Source organism: Corvus hawaiiensis, chromosome 1 (genome assembly GCF_020740725.1).
Source record: "Corvus hawaiiensis isolate bCorHaw1 chromosome 1, bCorHaw1.pri.cur, whole genome shotgun sequence".
In the NCBI taxonomy this organism is placed as follows: domain Eukaryota; kingdom Metazoa; phylum Chordata; class Aves; order Passeriformes; family Corvidae; genus Corvus; species Corvus hawaiiensis.
The window spans coordinates 40,202,088-40,221,722 of record NC_063213.1 but is presented as its reverse complement, the minus strand read 5'-3'; the positions used below and the strand labels follow the sequence as shown (position 1 = coordinate 40,221,722).

The following is a 19,635-nucleotide window of genomic DNA, read 5'->3' as shown; positions in this document are numbered from 1 at the left end:
GGTATTTTCCATAGCAGTCAGCCAAGTGCTTAAATTGCCTCAAGCAGCCTGAACCCCGCTGCCTTCCCACCAAGTATCTTGTTTAACTACAGTGTCATAGGAGCTGAGGCACTCCTACAAGAATGTGCTCCAAAAGAGACTGGGGAAGTGATCTGGCTGCACATTCCCATGTCATTCTTTGTGGTCGAGGTATTACAGCTGCTAATGCTGCTGCCTTGAACACTACTCCAGCTGGATGCCTGCTTCCCCTTAACCCCTGCCTCCCTGCAAAACATACACGTGCTTTTTCTGGGTCATCCCCTGAGAAAAGTAAGACAAGGAAATTAAGCAGGAGACAGCTTAAATCTTCACTGAAGATTTAACTGCAGAAACAGCCAGTGCAGTGGTTTCCCTACAGCAGAACCCCATCTAAACTGGCATTGTCACAGCCTCCACTGCTGCATCTCTTAGCCTCACATCCACACTTCCTTCCTCTGCTCAGCTCTGGCACATACCCATCTGTGTTGCATTTTGGCTGAGATCTTGACCATCTTCCTTTGTCAGACTGTTACATTTTCTGATGACTTAACACATGTAGCCAGGCTTCTGGTTTGGTCAGGCCAACAGAAGTGTTAGCACAAGACAGAAAACAGTAACAGAATGAGCAGGAACAGAGCAAGAGTGCAACAGCAGCAAACAACTTCAATCACTTTAAACTGTCTCCCGTTACACCACAGTATGAGAAAAATGTGACAGCAACCTAAATCAACTTTTCTTAGCCAGAAACTGCTGTCATTATGGTTCTTCAGTGTGCTGAAGCAGTTACAGTACAACTCAGTGAATCTACTGCCTTCTAGCATTCTGCAAACGTTAATTAAGTTTCAGAGCATTCCATGTGAAAGGCAAATAATGAAGATTTTAACACTGGATCTCCCTAGTCTTTTCCTCATTCATTAAATAGCATTCATGAATCCTCATGCCAAACTAATTTGCTTTCAAGTAAGAAAAGAAGTCATGTCTTAGATGAAATATCTGATTTTACATTCTGCTATATGAAACTAAACTGCTATTTTTTTTGCTAAATGTGGGAACCCGAGTCAAATAATGAAGACTACCATAATGCTTTACTGACAGCAGATTGTGGAATGTACAGTTTACTATGGAACCAGAAGGACAGTTATATGTCTGTTCAGACTTTCAGTATTTGAAGTGCATGACCACAATCACAAGGATACTTAACTTTCAGAAAAGAAAACAAACATCTCCCTCATGACCCCTGTTTCCTGACTTTTAATTCTGCAGAACTTGACATCATTCATACTGGAAAATTACTTACCAACAGGAATTATTTTTTTTTAAACCTAAGTCTAAGAAGCAAACTTTCCTTGGAAAGTTTCAATAATTTTTTTTTTTTTTCTTTTGGTAACGGATTAGAACAGTGGATATTTACCAGCATGCACAGAGACAAAAAAACAGGGCAGGTCACCTCTGCCTTTTCACTAGTTTTACTCCCAGAATTTCATGGTAGCCATAAAATTTTGATTCCTTTTAGCAAGGAAAATTCACCTTTTATCCCTAGTCAAAAAATGCATGTTAAGCAAACAGAAAACGACCACAAACTTACTCTCTAGTTCTTCTTTCTCAAAATTTGTGTTGATAGTAGAGCTGATTTTGCCCATATCCACAACAGCTTCTTCATCATGACCCTGAAGAAACAAGACACAAAGTTAAGTTAAAACTAAATAGAACTATTTTTTTCCCAAATTCCTAAGTATGTTCTGAAACAGTATGTCAGCACTGAAAACCTACCCATCCAATCTTTCATTACCCTGTATTGAAAGAAAAAGAGAATAAATCAACAGATAGGCTAAATACCATAACATTTCCTTCTGCAATGCTCTTGATTTCATTGTATCAACCATCAGGACACACATTTCAAAAGTGCAGTATTCTTTTAGTTTTTTATTCAACAGCAATCAATCTACTTCAATAAAATAACTGGTAAATTTATAAAAAGATACAGAAGTTAATATTGAGAGATCTCAAGCTCTTCTCTTTAGGGGACAATTCCTGTGTGAGATTTTCCAGCACAAATAAGAAGCTTTTTGGAACAAAGGGGTAGCAAAAAGGTTACGTTACCCACCCAAGGTCTTTCCTAGATCAACAACTCTGGAAATATCAAAATAACTGCTTCATTCAGGTTTCAACAGCCAGCTTATTAACCTAATTCACTTTTTTTTTTACCCACAGAGTTAAAAAGCAGCAGTTTCAAGCAGACCTATTCTGCTTCCATTACTACTGAAACCACACCACAGTATTTGAAACAGATATAGCCTTATCTCTGAACATGTCCTCTAATCATATTTAGCACATCACTAAAGCAGACCTTAAAATCGCCTTTTGCTCAGTCTTGACAAAAATGAAGTAATTAAGTAGTAGAAATCTCAAGCCCATCTCAGACTTGACATCAAAACAACATTAAAGTTGTCTTTCTCCATGTGTTTGCATTCCTTAGAATAAAGTCCACTTTTCACAACTCACAAATTACAGCCTCCTGACAGAGTTGGTTCTCCAAAAGAATGACTGCCTAAAGGTAATGTTTTATATCCAAGTATAAGGGCAAGGCTAAGTGCTAAAGATTACTGTCCCTCCTCTTTCTGCTCCCTTGGGCACACACTTTTTTCTTTAAGTCAGACCTAACCATCATGAAGTCAGATAAAAAACGCTTAAACAACAAATTTTTTAGATTTTTTTTTTTTTTTTTTTTTTTTTTTTTTTTTTTTTTTGGTAAAAACTTGATTAGTTTTCCATTGGATCAGCTCACCGAAGTGACCTCTCTTGTGGCCATATGACAGCTAGATCCACCACAAGTTTATCTGTTTGGTCACTGCTTCTAGCAGCATTTACATCAATCTAATGCATTTACATCAATCCACAGAAGATCTGTGATAATGGTTTCATGAGGGAAAAACAGAAGCCTAAATTAGGAGTCTTACAGGAACTGGGAACCCTAACAGCACTGACATTCACCTAAACTTTGGTCTTAGAATTATGCAATTTCTTTATATATAGAACAAGTTTGTCACCTCACAGGAAAGTGGCAAGGATGAAAAACAACATACCTGTGTGTAACAGTTACAAGCTAAAACATACTGTATCAACTCCCACCCTCAAAAAATTTTTTTTGAACACGGGACTCCTTGATCTTAACAAAAAATGTCTGTTATAGTGTATTGTGTACGCATACACATAAAAGATCTAAATATTTAACTATTAACTAAAGAATACGAAGATGACAAACACCTCATGCTGGGAGAAAAATTCTAATGAAGTTTAAAAAAAGGTTAGATGCAGCTAGATCACATAAAAAACCAAAAGCAGCAAGCACTGTGTAAATAAGTAAAAATACAAGAGAAAAAGTAGCACATGGCAGAATAAACCTCTGAAAACTGAATAAAAGTAGATTCTGAGCTGTGTCCCTGAAAACAGGGTTTTCAAGAAAGGCATTACACCATAACCTAACTCTGTCACTGCTGCTGCATTGTAGTGACAGTAGAGTTTTGCATGCAGGTTAGAAAAATCAAAATACTGTACTTACTAATAAAATAGTGGCAGAAATCTTTTAAGTGTCATGGTAATAAGATGGGAGGGGAGTATGGGGAGAAATAGAATATTCCTGTCTCCTACACACCAAAATCGAGCATACTGTAGTACAGTCCAGTTCACAGAAACAGACATACACAGTTACGCTGCAGGTTACCATAATACTCCAAGTAGAGATGGAAAGAGATGGAAGAATTACAAATCCTCTAAAATACCTTACATGGTTTTTTTATATGTGAGTGGAAAAAAAACCCCTAGTAATAGGAAAACTGCTATCAAAACCTATTCCACAATTAGTTTCATGGTTACAGCCACAGACTGCTGAAAAATCCTGTACCTAAACACACCCATCCTCAGTAATCCTTTTAGGACACTTGGAATCTTGCCAAACACACAGTTTTTGAGCAACAAAGGGAAGACAAAGTTTTTCTCCAGATTATACAAACAACTGCATACCAGTAGAAAACTACATACACATTGTGAAAAATAGACTCACAAGGAAAGATTTTTATCTCCCAATAACATTTTGAAACTGGATTTGCTGTGTGCCCTATGTCACATTATTAATTTTTATCACCCTTTGCTTTAGTAAAAGAGATTCTCTGCCAAACTCATACATATAGAACCAACCTTCAAAAACCACGTCATGTGAAAGTAACATGTCTTTTAAGATTAGATTACAGGAAGGCATGCATGCCATTGCAAACCGTTCTATCACTATCTCAAAGTACTCCACATATGCAAAGACTCTTCCAAGAATAAACCATTAACAACCGCAAATATCATACATGAAGGAAGCATATCATTTACAGCCTTTGTTCAGAAAAACACAAAGCATCAATTTAACATACCTGTTTTGTGATGCCAAGAGCAAATCCCAGTATGAGACACTTTCGCCTTAGGTCAGGTAAAGAAATCAAAAATATTCAAATACATTATAAAGTAATTCCAAACTGCAACCTTTTCCTGGTTAAAAATAAAGTCTGTAGGGCATAGATTTCCAGTAATTATAGATGATCTATCATGTCAGTTGAAGGCACTGAAGGGAGGGAAATCTTTTACAGTTGCCATTTTAGTTCTCTCGTCTACTTTCTGAACTTTTTACATAAACAAAGAACAGTGGGATTGTGGAGAACTTGTCCACTTCCCTTTTTTAGGCAGAGAATGACTGGAGCTTAAAGCAAGTATTCCTCTGCAGTTTACCATTCACTGCATGTGAAACTTTGCATGCAATACTCCCACAGATGCCCAAATACAGCTGATATAGACGAGCCAAAGTAAAATCCAAGACTAACTTAAAATGCATGTAACTTTCATTTTCAGTCAAAAGACAGGACAATTGAGAAGGGAAAAAAAAACCCCAACATAAGCGGCAACAAAGGTGCCCCAGGGAGAGATTAAGCTTTCACCTTTGGTTTGCTTTTTTTAAACAAGGAGATGGTAATTTATAAAAACAGAACAAATCCAGAGTACTTCAAAGGAAAAAAAAAAAAAAGAAAAATAAAAAGCTTAGCACATTGCATTAAGATGTACTACATTGTATCATGATACACTAAGTATACTTTTTCCTAACACCAGATTTCTGGGTACTCAAAAACATACTGCAGAAACAATCCTCCAGTAAAAACTTCATATTCAGCCAGAGGTGCCTGCATACACCAGAACCTGTCTTATCAGCCTTCTAACTCTCCTCAGCATGAAAATGAAATCCCTTTTCTACTGCTATAGATCAGACAATACTTTCAAATACTCAGTGCTCCAGTGGACTCCCAGTAGGATTCCTCTTGCCACCTCTGGTTTTCAATTGTGTTTCCTGAGTCCATGAGAAAAGGGTAATTCCCCTTTGCAGAAAATCAAGCACCAGAAATTGTTAACATTACTTATTTACCTTCTCAAACATTTGTCATCATTTAGTACAGTACACTTTTTATATCTACCATATTAATGCTACGTGTTTTTTAAAAGTAGTATTGAAAAAAAGAGTCAATCCTAAATTGTGTGAATGTTCAAGGAAAGCACTGAGTTTGGAAGAACTGACAACCTCCAGTGGTCTGTGGTACCTGCAGTGTAGAGGATTAGCACAAATATGACGCATGGAGTATTAAATCCAAAGGCAAGTTTCCACTGTCATCTCTGCAAGCATTTCTCACCATGCAACTCACTTAACCTTGTGCAGTCACACACACGACAGATTTCAGATGGGCACGCTGCCAAAGTGCATTACTGAATAACCACTTCCAAGACAGACAACTTGCTAGAAGCACACTTTTAAGGTACTTGAAATACAGTTCAATCAAATCATTCTGGTGATACACAGTGGTCATAAATGGCTGATACAGCTAACTGTAAACCTTTGAAATCTACAGTAAGCATGTCAAGAATAATTTGAGCTCAACATTTAAGACCACTACTTAGCTAAGTCAATGTTTATATGCTCCATTTACATTTCCTCAGACCAAAGTTCTTCCCCAGCAGAACTAGGGAGTGACTTGCAGCACCAAAAGAAACTGTATTAGTGCTCATGGAAATAAGTAAGTAGGGCTTAAGAAAGAGCACAAACAAACAAAAAAACCTCTACAAACACCATCACCCTTCCAAACCCCCCCCCCCCCCCCCAAAAAATTACATTATGACTTTCATGCTACAAAGAAGCTTCACTGTGGCATTTATTGAAGTAGGTGCAAATAAAGGACAAAAAAATACACCACACAAAAATCAACCATCAAAAACTAACCCCAACTCAGGAGGGGGAGGGAGGAGTGTATGCATATCAACTTTATTCCTTTATACAGCTGTATCTGGCCAACAGTTTAACACTTCTTTTTTACATAATATTCTAATACATCTAATACAACTGCCTACACCATCCCAGTGATCCTACATACCGCTTTGTGACTGTAACTGTATCACAACCTCTCTGGCTTGAAGAGAAAGCTAACAGTTCTCCTCTCCTTCCCACAAGAAGTCAGATACATCTCTACTTTTGCAGGCACAAGAGACCTGGCAGACAGGATTTAGCTCTTAGGCTGGACCAACAAACCATTCCTCTCAAAACAGGAGCACACCCTGCTTACAGACCCAACTGACAAACCTTTGTAGTATGCTACCATAGATTTACCAACTAAGATCAACAGCACGTGGGAACTTGTGCACAGTGCATTTTGCCTTTCACACTCTGTTCTTCCTTCTTTCACCACGAGCAGTTCAGCTGGATCAAACCATCCATCAACGTGCTGTCTGCAAGAGGACACAACAGGAGGGGCCTGCAGCAACAGTGCAAACTGAATCAGTGTCAACAGTGGCCTGACCTTAGGAAGCATAGCCAAAGCAGGTCTTGTTTTATTATCAGCCCTCTTTTGTTGGATCTGCATTCAGAAGACAGATATGACAGCCATCAAGAAAGGCTCCAGTGACAAAAACAAACCAAAAAATTAATGATTGTCAATATTGCTCTGCTTCAAAAACTAAGGTTTGGCTAGAAAAAGGAATTAAAACCTTCATTTGGCCATATATCTCAAAGGTAACCAAAGAGGAACTACAGAACCTCACTTTGCAAATGTATCCATGTATGTGTGTGTATATCTACAAAATATTTTAAAACTGACCTTTTTCAAAAATAGATAAACAAACTCACTTGTTTTATTACATAGGTATTAAAATATATTGTTCAGGATAATTTAGAACCAGCACGGTAATTCATGATACATTTTCACAGCCACATTTCCCAAGTGGTCTGTTTCAGAAGCCTGCACTTCTGTTCTAGGCACACATAATACTCCATGTAGTCAGGAAATAAAATACATCTCCCATTTACAAAATGCACGTACAACCCCCTATCTATCCATTCAACCTCCCAGAGCTGCAAGTTAATAAGAACTAATACTTCAGGGAGCAAAAAACAGAAAAGACCAGTGCTGTAGACCCACAAAATAAGGAGATTAAGTCTACCAGAGACAGCAACTCTGGAAGTGATAAGAAAAGAAACCAGAAAAGCAGTGTATTTGTTTAAGCCATCTCTGTATACTGTATGCAGAGTTGAATGACAATCACTCTACCTCAGGCAATCATCAGGTCTATCCCACAGCTCTCCCACTGCTACCCATACACAGCACCAGGCAGGTTTAGTTAAAAGTGAGTTAAAAGGAAGGGCTTGTTGGTGTGGTTTACCTGCAGAACAACAACAGCAGCACTTGTTAAGCTCTAAATATATTGTTTTACTTCTCTTTCAGACTAATTCTGCTTTTAACCAGTGGTAAGATGAGCCCACAGTGGGCAGGAGGGCAGGCATCTCTGGTTGCTGCCTTCTTGAAGGACAGCCAGGATACAAAAAAATCGGAGTTCTTTCTAAGTAACAGTAAGTGAAGGTATTAGGCAGTCTATCAAACTGCTCAACTTTAGTTGAACTGCACAAGTGGTCCTATAGATGCATCTGAAGTAAGTTCTTTGGGCACAGTCTCTACACAACAATACTGTATCTTCAGAAGTTGCCAGAGTGATGAAACACTACAAGTTCTAAATCAAGCACATCAACCTAACAGCCAAGGAAAAATGCACCAAATATAAATGAGCCCTGTCTCATTTTGTCATCGTACAATTTTTAGCTGGCCTTCCACTCTAAATATATACAGATGAGAGCACAATTAATAATAATTCACAAACAGAACACTTGCCAGGTTTAAAATAGGAAGCATACTGTTGATGGGTTCCCCCTTAGTTGTATTTTCTATGGTCTCTTTTGCACAGGAGCAAAAGAGCTGCTTTCCAGAGTTTTTTTTCCCCTACTGCCTTAGCAGAGGGTATTACTCAAGCAGTATGGGAAAGACTCTAGTACAGCTCAATGGCTTTGGTGTCACCACACACACCACCCCTTGAATTTTATCTGTGCTTATACAATTCTTATTTTACACAACAATCCTCACATGTAAATGACAGCCCCTCCTAATCAAAGCTACACTCAGACTCTCAAAGGAAGGTGTGACACTTAGATTTATTTCAATAAGACCATAACTGTAACAAAAGAGGTCAGGGATACTTAGACTTTTTTTAGCCCACTAATCCTCTAATTAACTGCTCAGCTTACCTTACTAAATACATCTGACCAATCTCCTTCTAGAAGACTTACAAAAAACACAGCAGCTCTACAAACCTTGTTTGGACAAGTATGTCCAAAAGACATCAACAGACTTCAGTCAGACTCTCCAGAAGTTGCACTGTAATTTTTATTTTCCAAAACTGTATGTGGAGGGCACTAAAGATGTGTATGTGTGCTACTTAAACACCAGAAAACCCAAATCCTCTCAGGAAAAAAGCAGTTCCAAACATACTAATGTTTTGCTTCTTACACCATTGAAATCTAATGTTTGTAAGTCGTTTTATCTCAGTTCTAGCAGGCCTTCCTCCAGTCAGGGTCACACTGAGCACCACAACCTGCAAGAGAAGCTACATCCCATCCCAGAAAAATTAAACACGTCTTTGGACAGTAAACCAAGTGTTTGTGTTAATCAGAAGAGAAAATTAAATTGGGAGAAAAAGTCAGAAAGAAAAGGAAACATAATACCAACAAGAGACTGGTTACAATTGTGAATGGCTATCAACTATGGCCCACCATAGCAATTCATAAAAAAAAACTGAGCTGGAATGAGCACAAGAAAAAGGGATGGCTTGATTCCTAGCTAAGTATGACTAATAAGGTGCAGGTGAATATTTGATTAAAATTAGAAGCCCATTTGAATTCAGCCTGAGTGTTCTGCAAGCCAGAAAATCTACCACCATGCATAAACTTAGCAAATACTGTCACCAATCCAACACAAGATATCAAATTGCGTATCTAATATTATACCAGCTATTTTACAAAGTTGCATTTTATCACTGCCTCACAGTACTAGATTTCATTCAAAAAAATCCCTATCTCCATTCACTTAAATGTATTTAAGTGAATTCCTGAGATTACAGGTAAAAAAAGCAGAAGTACTATGTTTACAACTAGTCACCTCGTATCTTTGCCTAGTTTTCTAGGCATATACATGCTTGATAGAGTTCTGTGCCCAAAGCTGAAAGGTGGTAACCAAAAATTGAGCACTGTACTACAGAGACCTTGACAAACAGAAGGCCACTGCAATCTAATGCACTTTAACACATCTAAATCAAACTCTTACTTCTTATGCTCACACAACGGAATAGAAAATTTAGCTGTCGTATATAAAATAATTCAGGGATTTTTAGAGTTTGACACCTTAGGAAAACACCATCCCATAGATTTTAGTTTCCAGGAAACTCTTAAAGTAGTAATCCCTGTTACACGCTGCATTGCAGTTACATGGCAGAGGTAATGACAACCATACAACTGCTAAGCAATAGCTTGTAACACTAATACTAGAATTCACTACTTCACTGTACAAATCCCCACAAATGGAGTTTTGTATCTGTGCCACTGAGGTTTGAAGAAAATGTTACTTCCATAAACATTTTACCTCAGTTACACAGGTCATTAAGTTCACTTTCATTTTTTTGCCAAAAAAGAACAATTAACTGGCTATTTCAAGATTCCCTACCAGAAAGATCTCTGCTATACCAGAAACATCTACCAGAATCAGGCAAAGCCACAGCAGATAACCTTCAAATTAAGACAGGCTGACTCAAAATAATGCAAAAGAAAAAAGAAAAAATAACCCAAAAAAAACCCACTCAACCACTCTCAAAGTCTGGTAGTATACTGCCACAACTGTAAAAGCACATTTTCTTTCTGAATTAAGCTGGTTACTATGATTAAGCAATTGTAACAACACAGCAAATACCTTCCCTAATACAGAAGTCTCTACTCAAACTATTACTTCTATCACCAGATCTTTCAAAAATTTCTTCCACAACTAGTGAGTCGAAGGTAGCACACAATTCTGAGCCACAGCTGCTAAATACCACTTGCATCAAATCACATTTGAGCCATTATTACGTTACACAGCTGCTATTTACATACAGGTTGCATTTTCTTCCCTCGACGAGCTTCTTCCATGCTGATGTGCAAAGTAGAGAATGCCCTTGTACGAGACCCTGTAATGAACCTCCCAAGAGATCAGAGCCTGCGCATACATGACTGCTTTAGCTCGCTGTGCCTGACACAGATGTACTCCAGGAAATTGCTCCCCAGCCAATCGCTCCTGCTCCAGTCGCTCATCTCCCAGGCCACTGATTACAGCTACCCCAGGGTCGCACAGCAGCAGAATGGGCAAGACGGCATGCCTTCAATTCCAGCTCAGGGAATACCAAAAAAGGAACTGAAACTGAGTTCCAGACGTAAAATTTTCTGCATCAACAGCTGCTAAGAACAGCTCCAAGGTAATATTTTTGCTCTGATCCAAGACTTCATTAGCACTACAAAATGAAAACACATTTGTACCTCGGGTCCCAGAACAGAACAACCCAGAAGCCAAACATCTGCTAAGTTTGTTTATAGCTGTACTATCAACCTTTCACTGAGTACTCATTCCAAAGCAGGTGGTTTGTTGTTTTGTTTTGTTTTTTTTTTTTTTTTTACATAAGCTATATATTCTTGTTCAAAAAAATAAACCAAGGTTTCCTAAAAAGAAAAATCCTTTTTTTTCCCCGCTCCTGTTGAAAAAGTAAAAAAGCACTGATGTTAGCTGCAATTAATTTCATGTGTCCTCCCAGAGTAAGACGTCTGTTTCAGGCATTACATGAGTAGCTGTACTTTTTCCTTCCTTAAGCCAACCTTAAAAATGCAACTTCTGCTCCAGCAGATCAAATTCAGAGCTTCATTTTGCTCTTTCCCTCCTCTTCACTGACACACCCTAATCTCCTTGTCCCATCATGTAATGCATGGGAAAACTGGCTCTTTGAGGAGTTATCTGTAACTTAACCTTCAAGACATGCCACTGCCTTCCTTGGTCTTTATTCTTCTATTCCTATGTCTTGTTTGATGAGAATTCTACCAATGAAGCTGGAGTGGTGCCACCTCAACCAACAACTTGGCCAAAATAAAACAAGTAACATACTGTCCATGAACTTGGTGTAAATACATTGTGCAACTGTGAAGATGGTATTTATCACCTAGCTGTAGAGAAATCAGAAGGCCACATTCAGTTCCTCTCATTGCCTCAGTCCAGAAAATGCTGTAACCATAGGCTAAAAAAAGTATTCTCAGATAGTGCTGACAAGAGAGTTTAAAAGTAGTTTGTTTCCACTCTGTAAATAGAAGTTCACTCTAACACACGTATGCATCTTTTCACTTCCAAGCTATTGAAGGCCTCTCTGCTACCATACATAAATGGCTATAAACTGATTCATATAGCAAGCACAAAGTTTAACAAAAATATCAGATACCTTAACTCTTAGTGATCTCTTCTCAACCGTGCATCCTCAATCACACCTATTCTTTCTCTAACGCAGAGCACAAATTCATGTAGTTCTTCTTCAGCTGCTCAGACGAATACTGAAACAGCTATGCTGAACTATGTCCTGATGTCTCTCCCATACTTCAATGAACTGTTACTTGGCATAAATCCACACTAGAAGTAATTCAATTGCTACAAGTAAAAATGATGTTTGTTTAGGTTGGGAGTGGGTGTGTTCAGGGAAAAGAGACTGTCTATTCCTTAGGGATAGAATGAGAGGGGTGGGAATCACACATTTGATTTTTTGATTTTTTTTTTTATTTATTTTTTTTTCTTAAATTTTTATAAGTTTGGGAAAAAAATGCATGCTTGGTTTGAATACTTAAAGAAAAAAAAACCCACCTCTCTGAAGCAGCTTATTGCAATTTCTTTATAGTCTGTAGTCAACCAACTCCTTGTTAACAGTCACTCAGTCTTGGAACAAAACAAACAAAAAAACCACTCAGAAGCAATACAAGCACATTTTTTCCAAGCACATGGAAGTTTTTGTCTTTTAAGTTCCATACCAAAACACTTCGTGGATAAACGTCTGTTCTTCCCTTAGAGTAAATACCAGGAAAAAGCTTCCCATCAAATGGAGAACAGCACAGCAACTTCAAACTGCAACTGTCTCAACATGTTTAACTACAGAAGTATTCTAAAATAAACTGTAGGCAAATACATTCAAAATTATCACATCCTTGAACATGTTCAGTGACAACACTGAGAACTCTGAGCAGAACTATTTGTGCTGGAGCAATATTTTAACCATATGTCTAATACTGCAAAAAAATCTCTATGAAGTGTATGAGAGCTTTTTTTTGTAAATAAAAGAAACATAAGAACCTATCATGAAACATACACTTTTCCCTGCAATCTTTCCTTTATTTTCACTTTTATACCCCTTCAAGTTCTACTTATTTAATCTTATCTCAGTCTATAACAGCATATTTTTGAAAGATGGGTCCAAAAGAGGGTGTACCTCTTATCCAGGCAAAAAAAAAAAAAATTTCATCTGAGCTCTTATGCCTTTGAAAAACTTTTCATCTTTTCCCAAGTGATGTGCAATTCTGATCCCAACCCATCATGAAGTGGCAGTGAACTGCCTTACTGCAGGGTCTGCAGAGTGTCTAGCAGGCAGAGCTGTGCTTAATCTGCCATTCCGAAATGGCAGGACATTTAAAGTAGCTGCAGTAAGCAGGACTGAGCTCTCAGCAGGATTTACCACATGAGCTCCAGCCCAGCTGCTATCAGACAGAGCCAGATATGAGCACAGGGAAACTGAGTGCTTGTTTGCTTGCAGAGACCATACTGACATACCCACACATGCAGCCCTGTAAACTCATATATCTAGTATGAGGTTTCTATTGATACTTTAAAATCCTGGTTTGGGGGTAGGGAGGTGGGGTGTTAAGAGTTGCATCCATAGTCCAGAATCAACCCTTCCTTACATGAGCAAATTAGATCAGGGAGTTGGAGTTGATGATCCCTATGTGTCCCTTCCAACTCAAATTAGTCTATGATTGTACAACTTTTTTAACATTGCAGCCCCAAAAAACCAACCCAGTCCACTGCCACCCTTCTTCATGCAGCTGAAAGGACACCATTTAACAAGCTTAAAGCATCTCTTTTTAGGAAAGAATTAAAAAAAAAAAAAAAAAAAAAAAGAATTATGAGACAGGATGACAATACTTCTAAATGAGGCTTTATTTTGGAGGGGGCGAGGGTTGCCCAGGCCATGGGGCAGTCAGGAAGAAGGCAAGGTGCTAGGGGATTAAGATGATGCAGGGGGCAAATTGTGCGACACAGTCTAAAGTTCATACGTCAAATACCTCTGCAGATGGTTTTCTTCAGCTTCTCATCAAATCAGAATCTACTAAATCATATTAAGAACAGCTTCCTAGGAGCTTCTTATTACAAAGAAATTAAATATAGGGTATTCCTCTAAAGAAACATTACTGCCTTAGCAAGGGAACACAGAAACCTTTGCAGGCAATGGCTCATCATTTAACAAATTAAAACTATCCATAAAACTCAAAAGTCTTACTGCCTACAAGTATTTTTCAGAATACAATTTCTATATAACAGCTAGTTCCCAAGACATACATCTGCACAGCACGCTTCAGCTTGCCTCAGTTTGCATCGGCACGTACACACGGAACTGGGTGTTTCCAAAAAAAGAAAGGAAGAAAAAAGATAGATGTGTTCTGGATAGATATTCTCTGGTGTACTGCCCCAGTAGTGGACTCCTGGGTTTCTCAGCACATTGTGGGACAGCTGTCAGAAGCCACCAGGATGCTGAGAGCAAACATGAGGCAGATTACTAGTTTAAGCCCTCCTGACATTACACAATTGCACATCATTTGGACAGCTGAGTACTTATTCTGTAGAGATACTACTGAAATTTACAACCTGAACCCTCATTAACAGAAAGATTACTACATTCTCTACTGTACTATGTACTACTGCATTAATCACCCCACATCCTGATCTGAATATACTGATGAAGTAGAAAAACAAAAGATGTGTGTGAAGTTTTCCAGGACTTGTTCCTGGAATCAAAACCGTCCCTCAGTATAGACAGATGAAATTCACCATGTTCCAACAGAACCCCACCAAGATTTTACAGCAACATGTATGAGCATGTGGTCAGCATGCAACTGTCACTGAGCTAGGCTAGGAAGGGTTGGGTGATTTGATTTGTTGAGGTTTTCAGGAGGTTGGGTTTGTAAACATGAGGTTTCTTTTTTTGGAGGGGGAGGGGGGAGGGGGGGTGGTAGGGCGACACAGAGGAATTCAAAGCTGCTCACTTTATAACTGCAACATACTGCCTTTAGCTAAACTCATCTCCAAGCATTTTGGCAACATTTTTGAGAGATATTCTAATTTTTCTTTATCCTAAAATAGTCTTAGATCACTGTGCAAGTTCAAAAGAACTATAAACCAGAGCTGTTTCAACACTATTAAAGCTACCTAACCAAGGCCTATGTTTAATTGCTCTACAGCCACTTGTAGAAATATTCTGAATTATTGAATGGTTTGGGCTGGAAGGGGACCTTGAAGATCATCAAGTTCCAACCTCCCTGCCATGGGCAGGAACAGCTTTCACTAGACCAGGTTGCTCAGAGCTCCAACCTGGCCTTGAACACTTCCAGGGATGGGGTATCCACAGCTTCTCTGGGCACCCTGTTCTGGTGCTTCACCACTCTTACAGTAAATTTTACCTAACATCTAATTTAAAGCTACCCTCTCTCCAGTTGAACCTATTGCCCCTTGTACTGTCACTATATCCTCTCATAAGTAGTCTTGTCCCATCTTTCCTGCAGGCTCCTTTCAGGTACTGGAAGGCCACAATTAGGCCACTCCAAAGTCGCCTTCTTTCCAGGCTGAACAATCCAAAATCTATCAGCCTTTCCTCATAGATTATGTGCTCCATCCCTCTGACCAACTTTGTAGCCCTCCTCTGGACTCACTCCAACAGGTCAATGTCCAAATATTAAACACTTATCCTCTAGATTAATCTCCTAGAATAGATGGCACTGTTGTGAACAGCTGATGAGTCCAGATATGAAGAAGCATAATAAGAGACAGATAATTTTATCTTGTTTTTATTGACATTATTTAAAGTGTTTGCACAAGAAGGCCTTTCCCTGACAGCAGATCCTCAGGAGGTAAATAGCAAAAGAAAAAAGAAATTTAAAGAAGTCAAACTATCCAATTATTGAGTTAGGACAAATTGCTCAAATACAACCAAATCAAACTACACCCAAACAGAAGCTCCTTGACAAGACCACCAACCACCAGCAACTAATAAATAAAAGAATTATTTCCATGAATGGTGCAATTTTTGAATGATTATTCACCTAGATGTCATTCCACAGAAAAGTGAAAGACTCTGAATCTCACCAATTCACATGAATTCAAGGCTTAATTCTTCACCTTCAGCTTTCCCTTTGTCTCAAATTCTCTATTCATATAGCTACATCCCAGTCAAATCAAGTATCTGTATAATAACTTACCGACAACACACCTTTACTCTTACAGTGAACAAAAACTACTACCTACAAATCAAAACTCAGTAAGTTGTAGTGGGAGGGTAAGGCAATGTTTCCAATATCAGTAGCAGGCAACTGATACAGAAGGAAGAATCAGCACTCTGCTGGCCTACAACATTTCTTTTTAATAAGAAGGCAGGCAGAATGGGAGTACAGTCTGCTTATGATCTGCTCATGCAATCTGAACTATGGCAGCCATTTCATCATACATTCTTAGCTGTATAAGTGATGTAACATACAGAATACAGGTACTGTCATCTGCAGATTATTTTAATAAAACAATTTAAAAAAAAACAGACAAAAACAAACAAAAAATCCCAAACAACACAAAACAAAAACCAACAAAATAAAAAGTCCACAAGTCATATCTCCAAAGTTATGCTGAGGAACTTCAAGGGACTTGAAATCCTTGTATCATGAATGCCAGTCAGATTATTAGCACTGTTACACATGCTGATTGTCAACCAGCCCCTAGTGTACTAGCAAGCCTCTACCACAACAAATTCACAGCTACCAAAAATAAATAAGTATTAGCAATCCACATGTATTTTATTAATAAGGCAGACAGTACCAGAAAGCTGCAATTCCTGTTTTGTGCTAGTGCTGGCCATAATGTGAACCAGCAACATACCAGATCAGGGAACTGATCCAGCAATAAAACTGCACTGACGGTCTTTTGCCACTTCAATTCGGATGCCAGTCAGTACCAGTGAGGTGCAGGCAGGAGAGACTGCTGAGCCCACAGGAGGTAGAGCAGGACCAAGGGGCAACTCTAGCGAAGTCCAACTTGGACTGCAGTGGAGCCACACTTCCACTGCTGTAGCTTCACATCTCAGCTTGGAGAAATGGTGAGGTACCAGTCACATCACCTTCCATTCTTCTCATAATATTTTGACAATGAAAAATGCTTGCCTTACATTAGATCTGACACTTTCCCACTTCCACCCCCTTTGCTTTCCTCACTCTCACAAGCACCAAGCTCTTTCCTTGCCCTGGCGCATACTGACGCATGCCTTCCAGAATAAGGGACACCCAGAAGCTGAGGGGGCACATTAGCCATGGCCACATGGGCACACACAGGAAACATCCCAGAGGACATGCTGGTGGTATGCAGCATCACAGGACGAACTTTGACAAGTATCACTCTGGTTACTTCAGAAAAGTAGGCATGACACGCTATCACTTGAAAAGAAACCAAAAATTCTGTGCTACTGTCAATTTGGAAACTGTGGACACTTATAAGTGAATAGAAAAAGTTCAATTACATGAAAAATGAGGCTAGACTGGCCCCAGTCACTGATATTATGCACTCAGGCTACTAAAAAGTGCTGGGCAAAGGGAAGCTGCCCAAGCAACTCCCAATTGTGAAAGCAAAGTTCTTCAGTAGAAGAGTAGAGGGGAAAAATCAAAGAAGTTGGTGGTGCCTGTGTGTTCGTGGACTAGAAGTTTTCTTTTTATTCAGTTTTTTCTAATAAAGACAATGTGTAAAATGAGCTGGAAAAAGAAATAATAAAATAACCATCAGCACTGGTGGTTCAGTGGTAGAATTCTCACCTGCCACGTGGGAGGACCGGGTTCGATTCCCGGCCAATGCAGTTGGTACTTTTAGGGAGGTGATTCCACAACTCCACTCCACCTAGAGTGCTGCATCCAGCTCTGGAGTTCCCAACACAAGAAGGGCATGGACCTGCTGGATAGAGTCCAGAGGAGAGCCACCAAGACAATCAGAGGGATGGTGCACCTTTCCCTGGAGGAAAGGCTGGGAGAAAGCCTCTTGCACTTCAAATGGAAAGAGAAGTAGGCTCGCATTAGATACGAGGAAGAAATTCTTTACTGTGAGGGTGGTGAGGCACCGGAACAGGTTGCCCAGAGAAGCTGGGGCTGCCCCATCCCTGAAAGTGTTTAAGGCCAGGTTGGATGGAGCTCTGAGCAACCTGATCTAGTGGAAGGTGTCCCTTTCCACACTAGGGGTGCTGGAACTAGGAGACTGTGCCTTCCAACCGAGACCATTTTTTCATTCAGTGATTCCGATTACAGAATAAACATGTAATTCAGTTAATATTCATTTCAGAAAACTAAAACTGACAAGTCTTGTTTCAGCTCGTAGGGTGGTTTTTAAGGTTTTGTTGCGGTTTTTCAACAGCTTCAGAAGTTGAATTGGCTTATGGAAAAGGAGACAGGATGTAGTGGGAATGACATTTTCCCTTTCAGAAATCAGGAACTAGTTTGTCCAGTTCACCATGAAGCCATATCTTAAGACACATACTTTCTTGCCAAAATTTCTTCCATTTTCCTCTTGCAGTTCTAAAGCACAACACAGTCTTAAAAGTCTGAAAAGCCTGAAATAAAGACACGCTAAACAAAAACTGTCAGAACTTGAAATTTCTAAAAGTCATTCCAAGGTCCTTCAGAAGGGCCACTGAAGGGACATTTAAAAGGGGATCCACTTCTGTTTCTTATTTGCCTTGCCTACTATCTTGTAAAGCTATACAGACAAGCTCCTTCAGTTTTTGTTTTAGAAAAGCAAGTAGCTGATTTTCTGATGTATTAAGGGTACTGCTTTCACTATGTCTGACTAGCAGGTTTTGGGAGAAGTCAGTTTAAAAGTAAGGTGTTGATTCTGACACAACTGATGCATGCATGCCACTGTACATGGTGCTTATTTTACAGGAAAGTTCAGTTGACTAAATGCAAAGGGAAACCGAGATGGATCTAAAATTAGCCAAAGAAAAGAAAGCCTACCTACCTCTTTTGTAGCCACTTCATTCTTTGTCTCAAGGACAACTACTGATACTGGTTTTAGTATTTTATTAGGGGGTTTTTTGTGGATAACCATGTAAAAGACAATCTACAACACAGTACTTCTGAGAAAGACACATTTCTCTTGCAAAGAGAAAAAAATAATGCTGTAGGACTCCTATTGTAAATTTATGACTTGAGAGGCTACTTAGTAAGAAAAGCTGACAGCATCTAACACATGGCAGGCAGATCAGATGCTCTTCATTTGTTTAACACTTAGAATTCTCTACTTCAGACAGCATTAGCATGGTTTGCATGGGAGTTCTAACCAGCCAAGAACTACTAAAATGGCTGCTCCTGAAAAGCCATTTTTCCTTATTTTGAAATGAACAACAGAAGTTACCCGTCTTTCTAATAAAGCCGTAGACCACATTTTCATGCACCTTTATCTGTACACTCCCATCCAGTAGCACAAATACATGTTCAAGGAAAGGTAATTTATTTGAGATAATAATTTTAAGCGAAACTGGAGCACGTACAGCAAAGAACTTAAGACAGGCTTTTGGCTTTCACATTGACTTCTGGAAGACAGACAATTATCTAGCCTTGCATAAAGTCTACCCATAAAAATTCTGCTGCCATGTTTTCCTGTAAGGCAAATTTGAACATGCAGAGTAAACTTACACAAGCCATGCTCCTTGCGGTGCAATTCTGACCAGCCCTAGGAACTCTAAAGACGTCATCAATAAATCAAAGTCATTGCCCTAGACACAAAGTCTCTTCCTGCACTCTCTGCCTGAACTTGAAACAGCTTTAAGATGTCCTTACAAACATAATTGATACCATTAACAGATAAAAAAAATACCAAGTCA

At 39.0% G+C, this 19,635-nt stretch overlaps 1 protein-coding gene, 1 non-coding gene and 1 pseudogene across 11 annotated transcripts in view; 2 read left to right on the top strand and 1 right to left on the bottom strand.

Moving 5' to 3' along the window:
• The window catches only part of SLC4A7 (solute carrier family 4 member 7), a 94,098-nt gene that overhangs the window by 56,460 nt on the left and 18,003 nt on the right, over positions 1–19,635 (bottom strand). For 8 of the 10 annotated variants that reach the window (XR_007203162.1, XR_007203161.1, XM_048301604.1 and 5 more), the window contains exon 2: positions 1,604–1,685. Coding sequence is in view for 8 of the 10 variants with exons in the window: in XM_048301604.1 (XP_048157561.1) it covers positions 1,604–1,685 (82 nt within the window). In the remaining 2 variants the exon portion in view is untranslated. Of the gene's footprint in view, positions 1–1,603; positions 1,686–10,555; positions 10,684–19,635 lie in introns of those variants that run through there. The other 2 variants (XM_048301569.1, XM_048301586.1) reach the window with 1 other exon arrangement.
• LOC125321496 lies at positions 17,034–17,467 on the top strand (annotated as a pseudogene).
• TRNAG-GCC lies at positions 17,549–17,619 on the top strand. Its single transcript has one exon. It is a non-coding gene; the product is annotated as a tRNA-Gly (tRNA).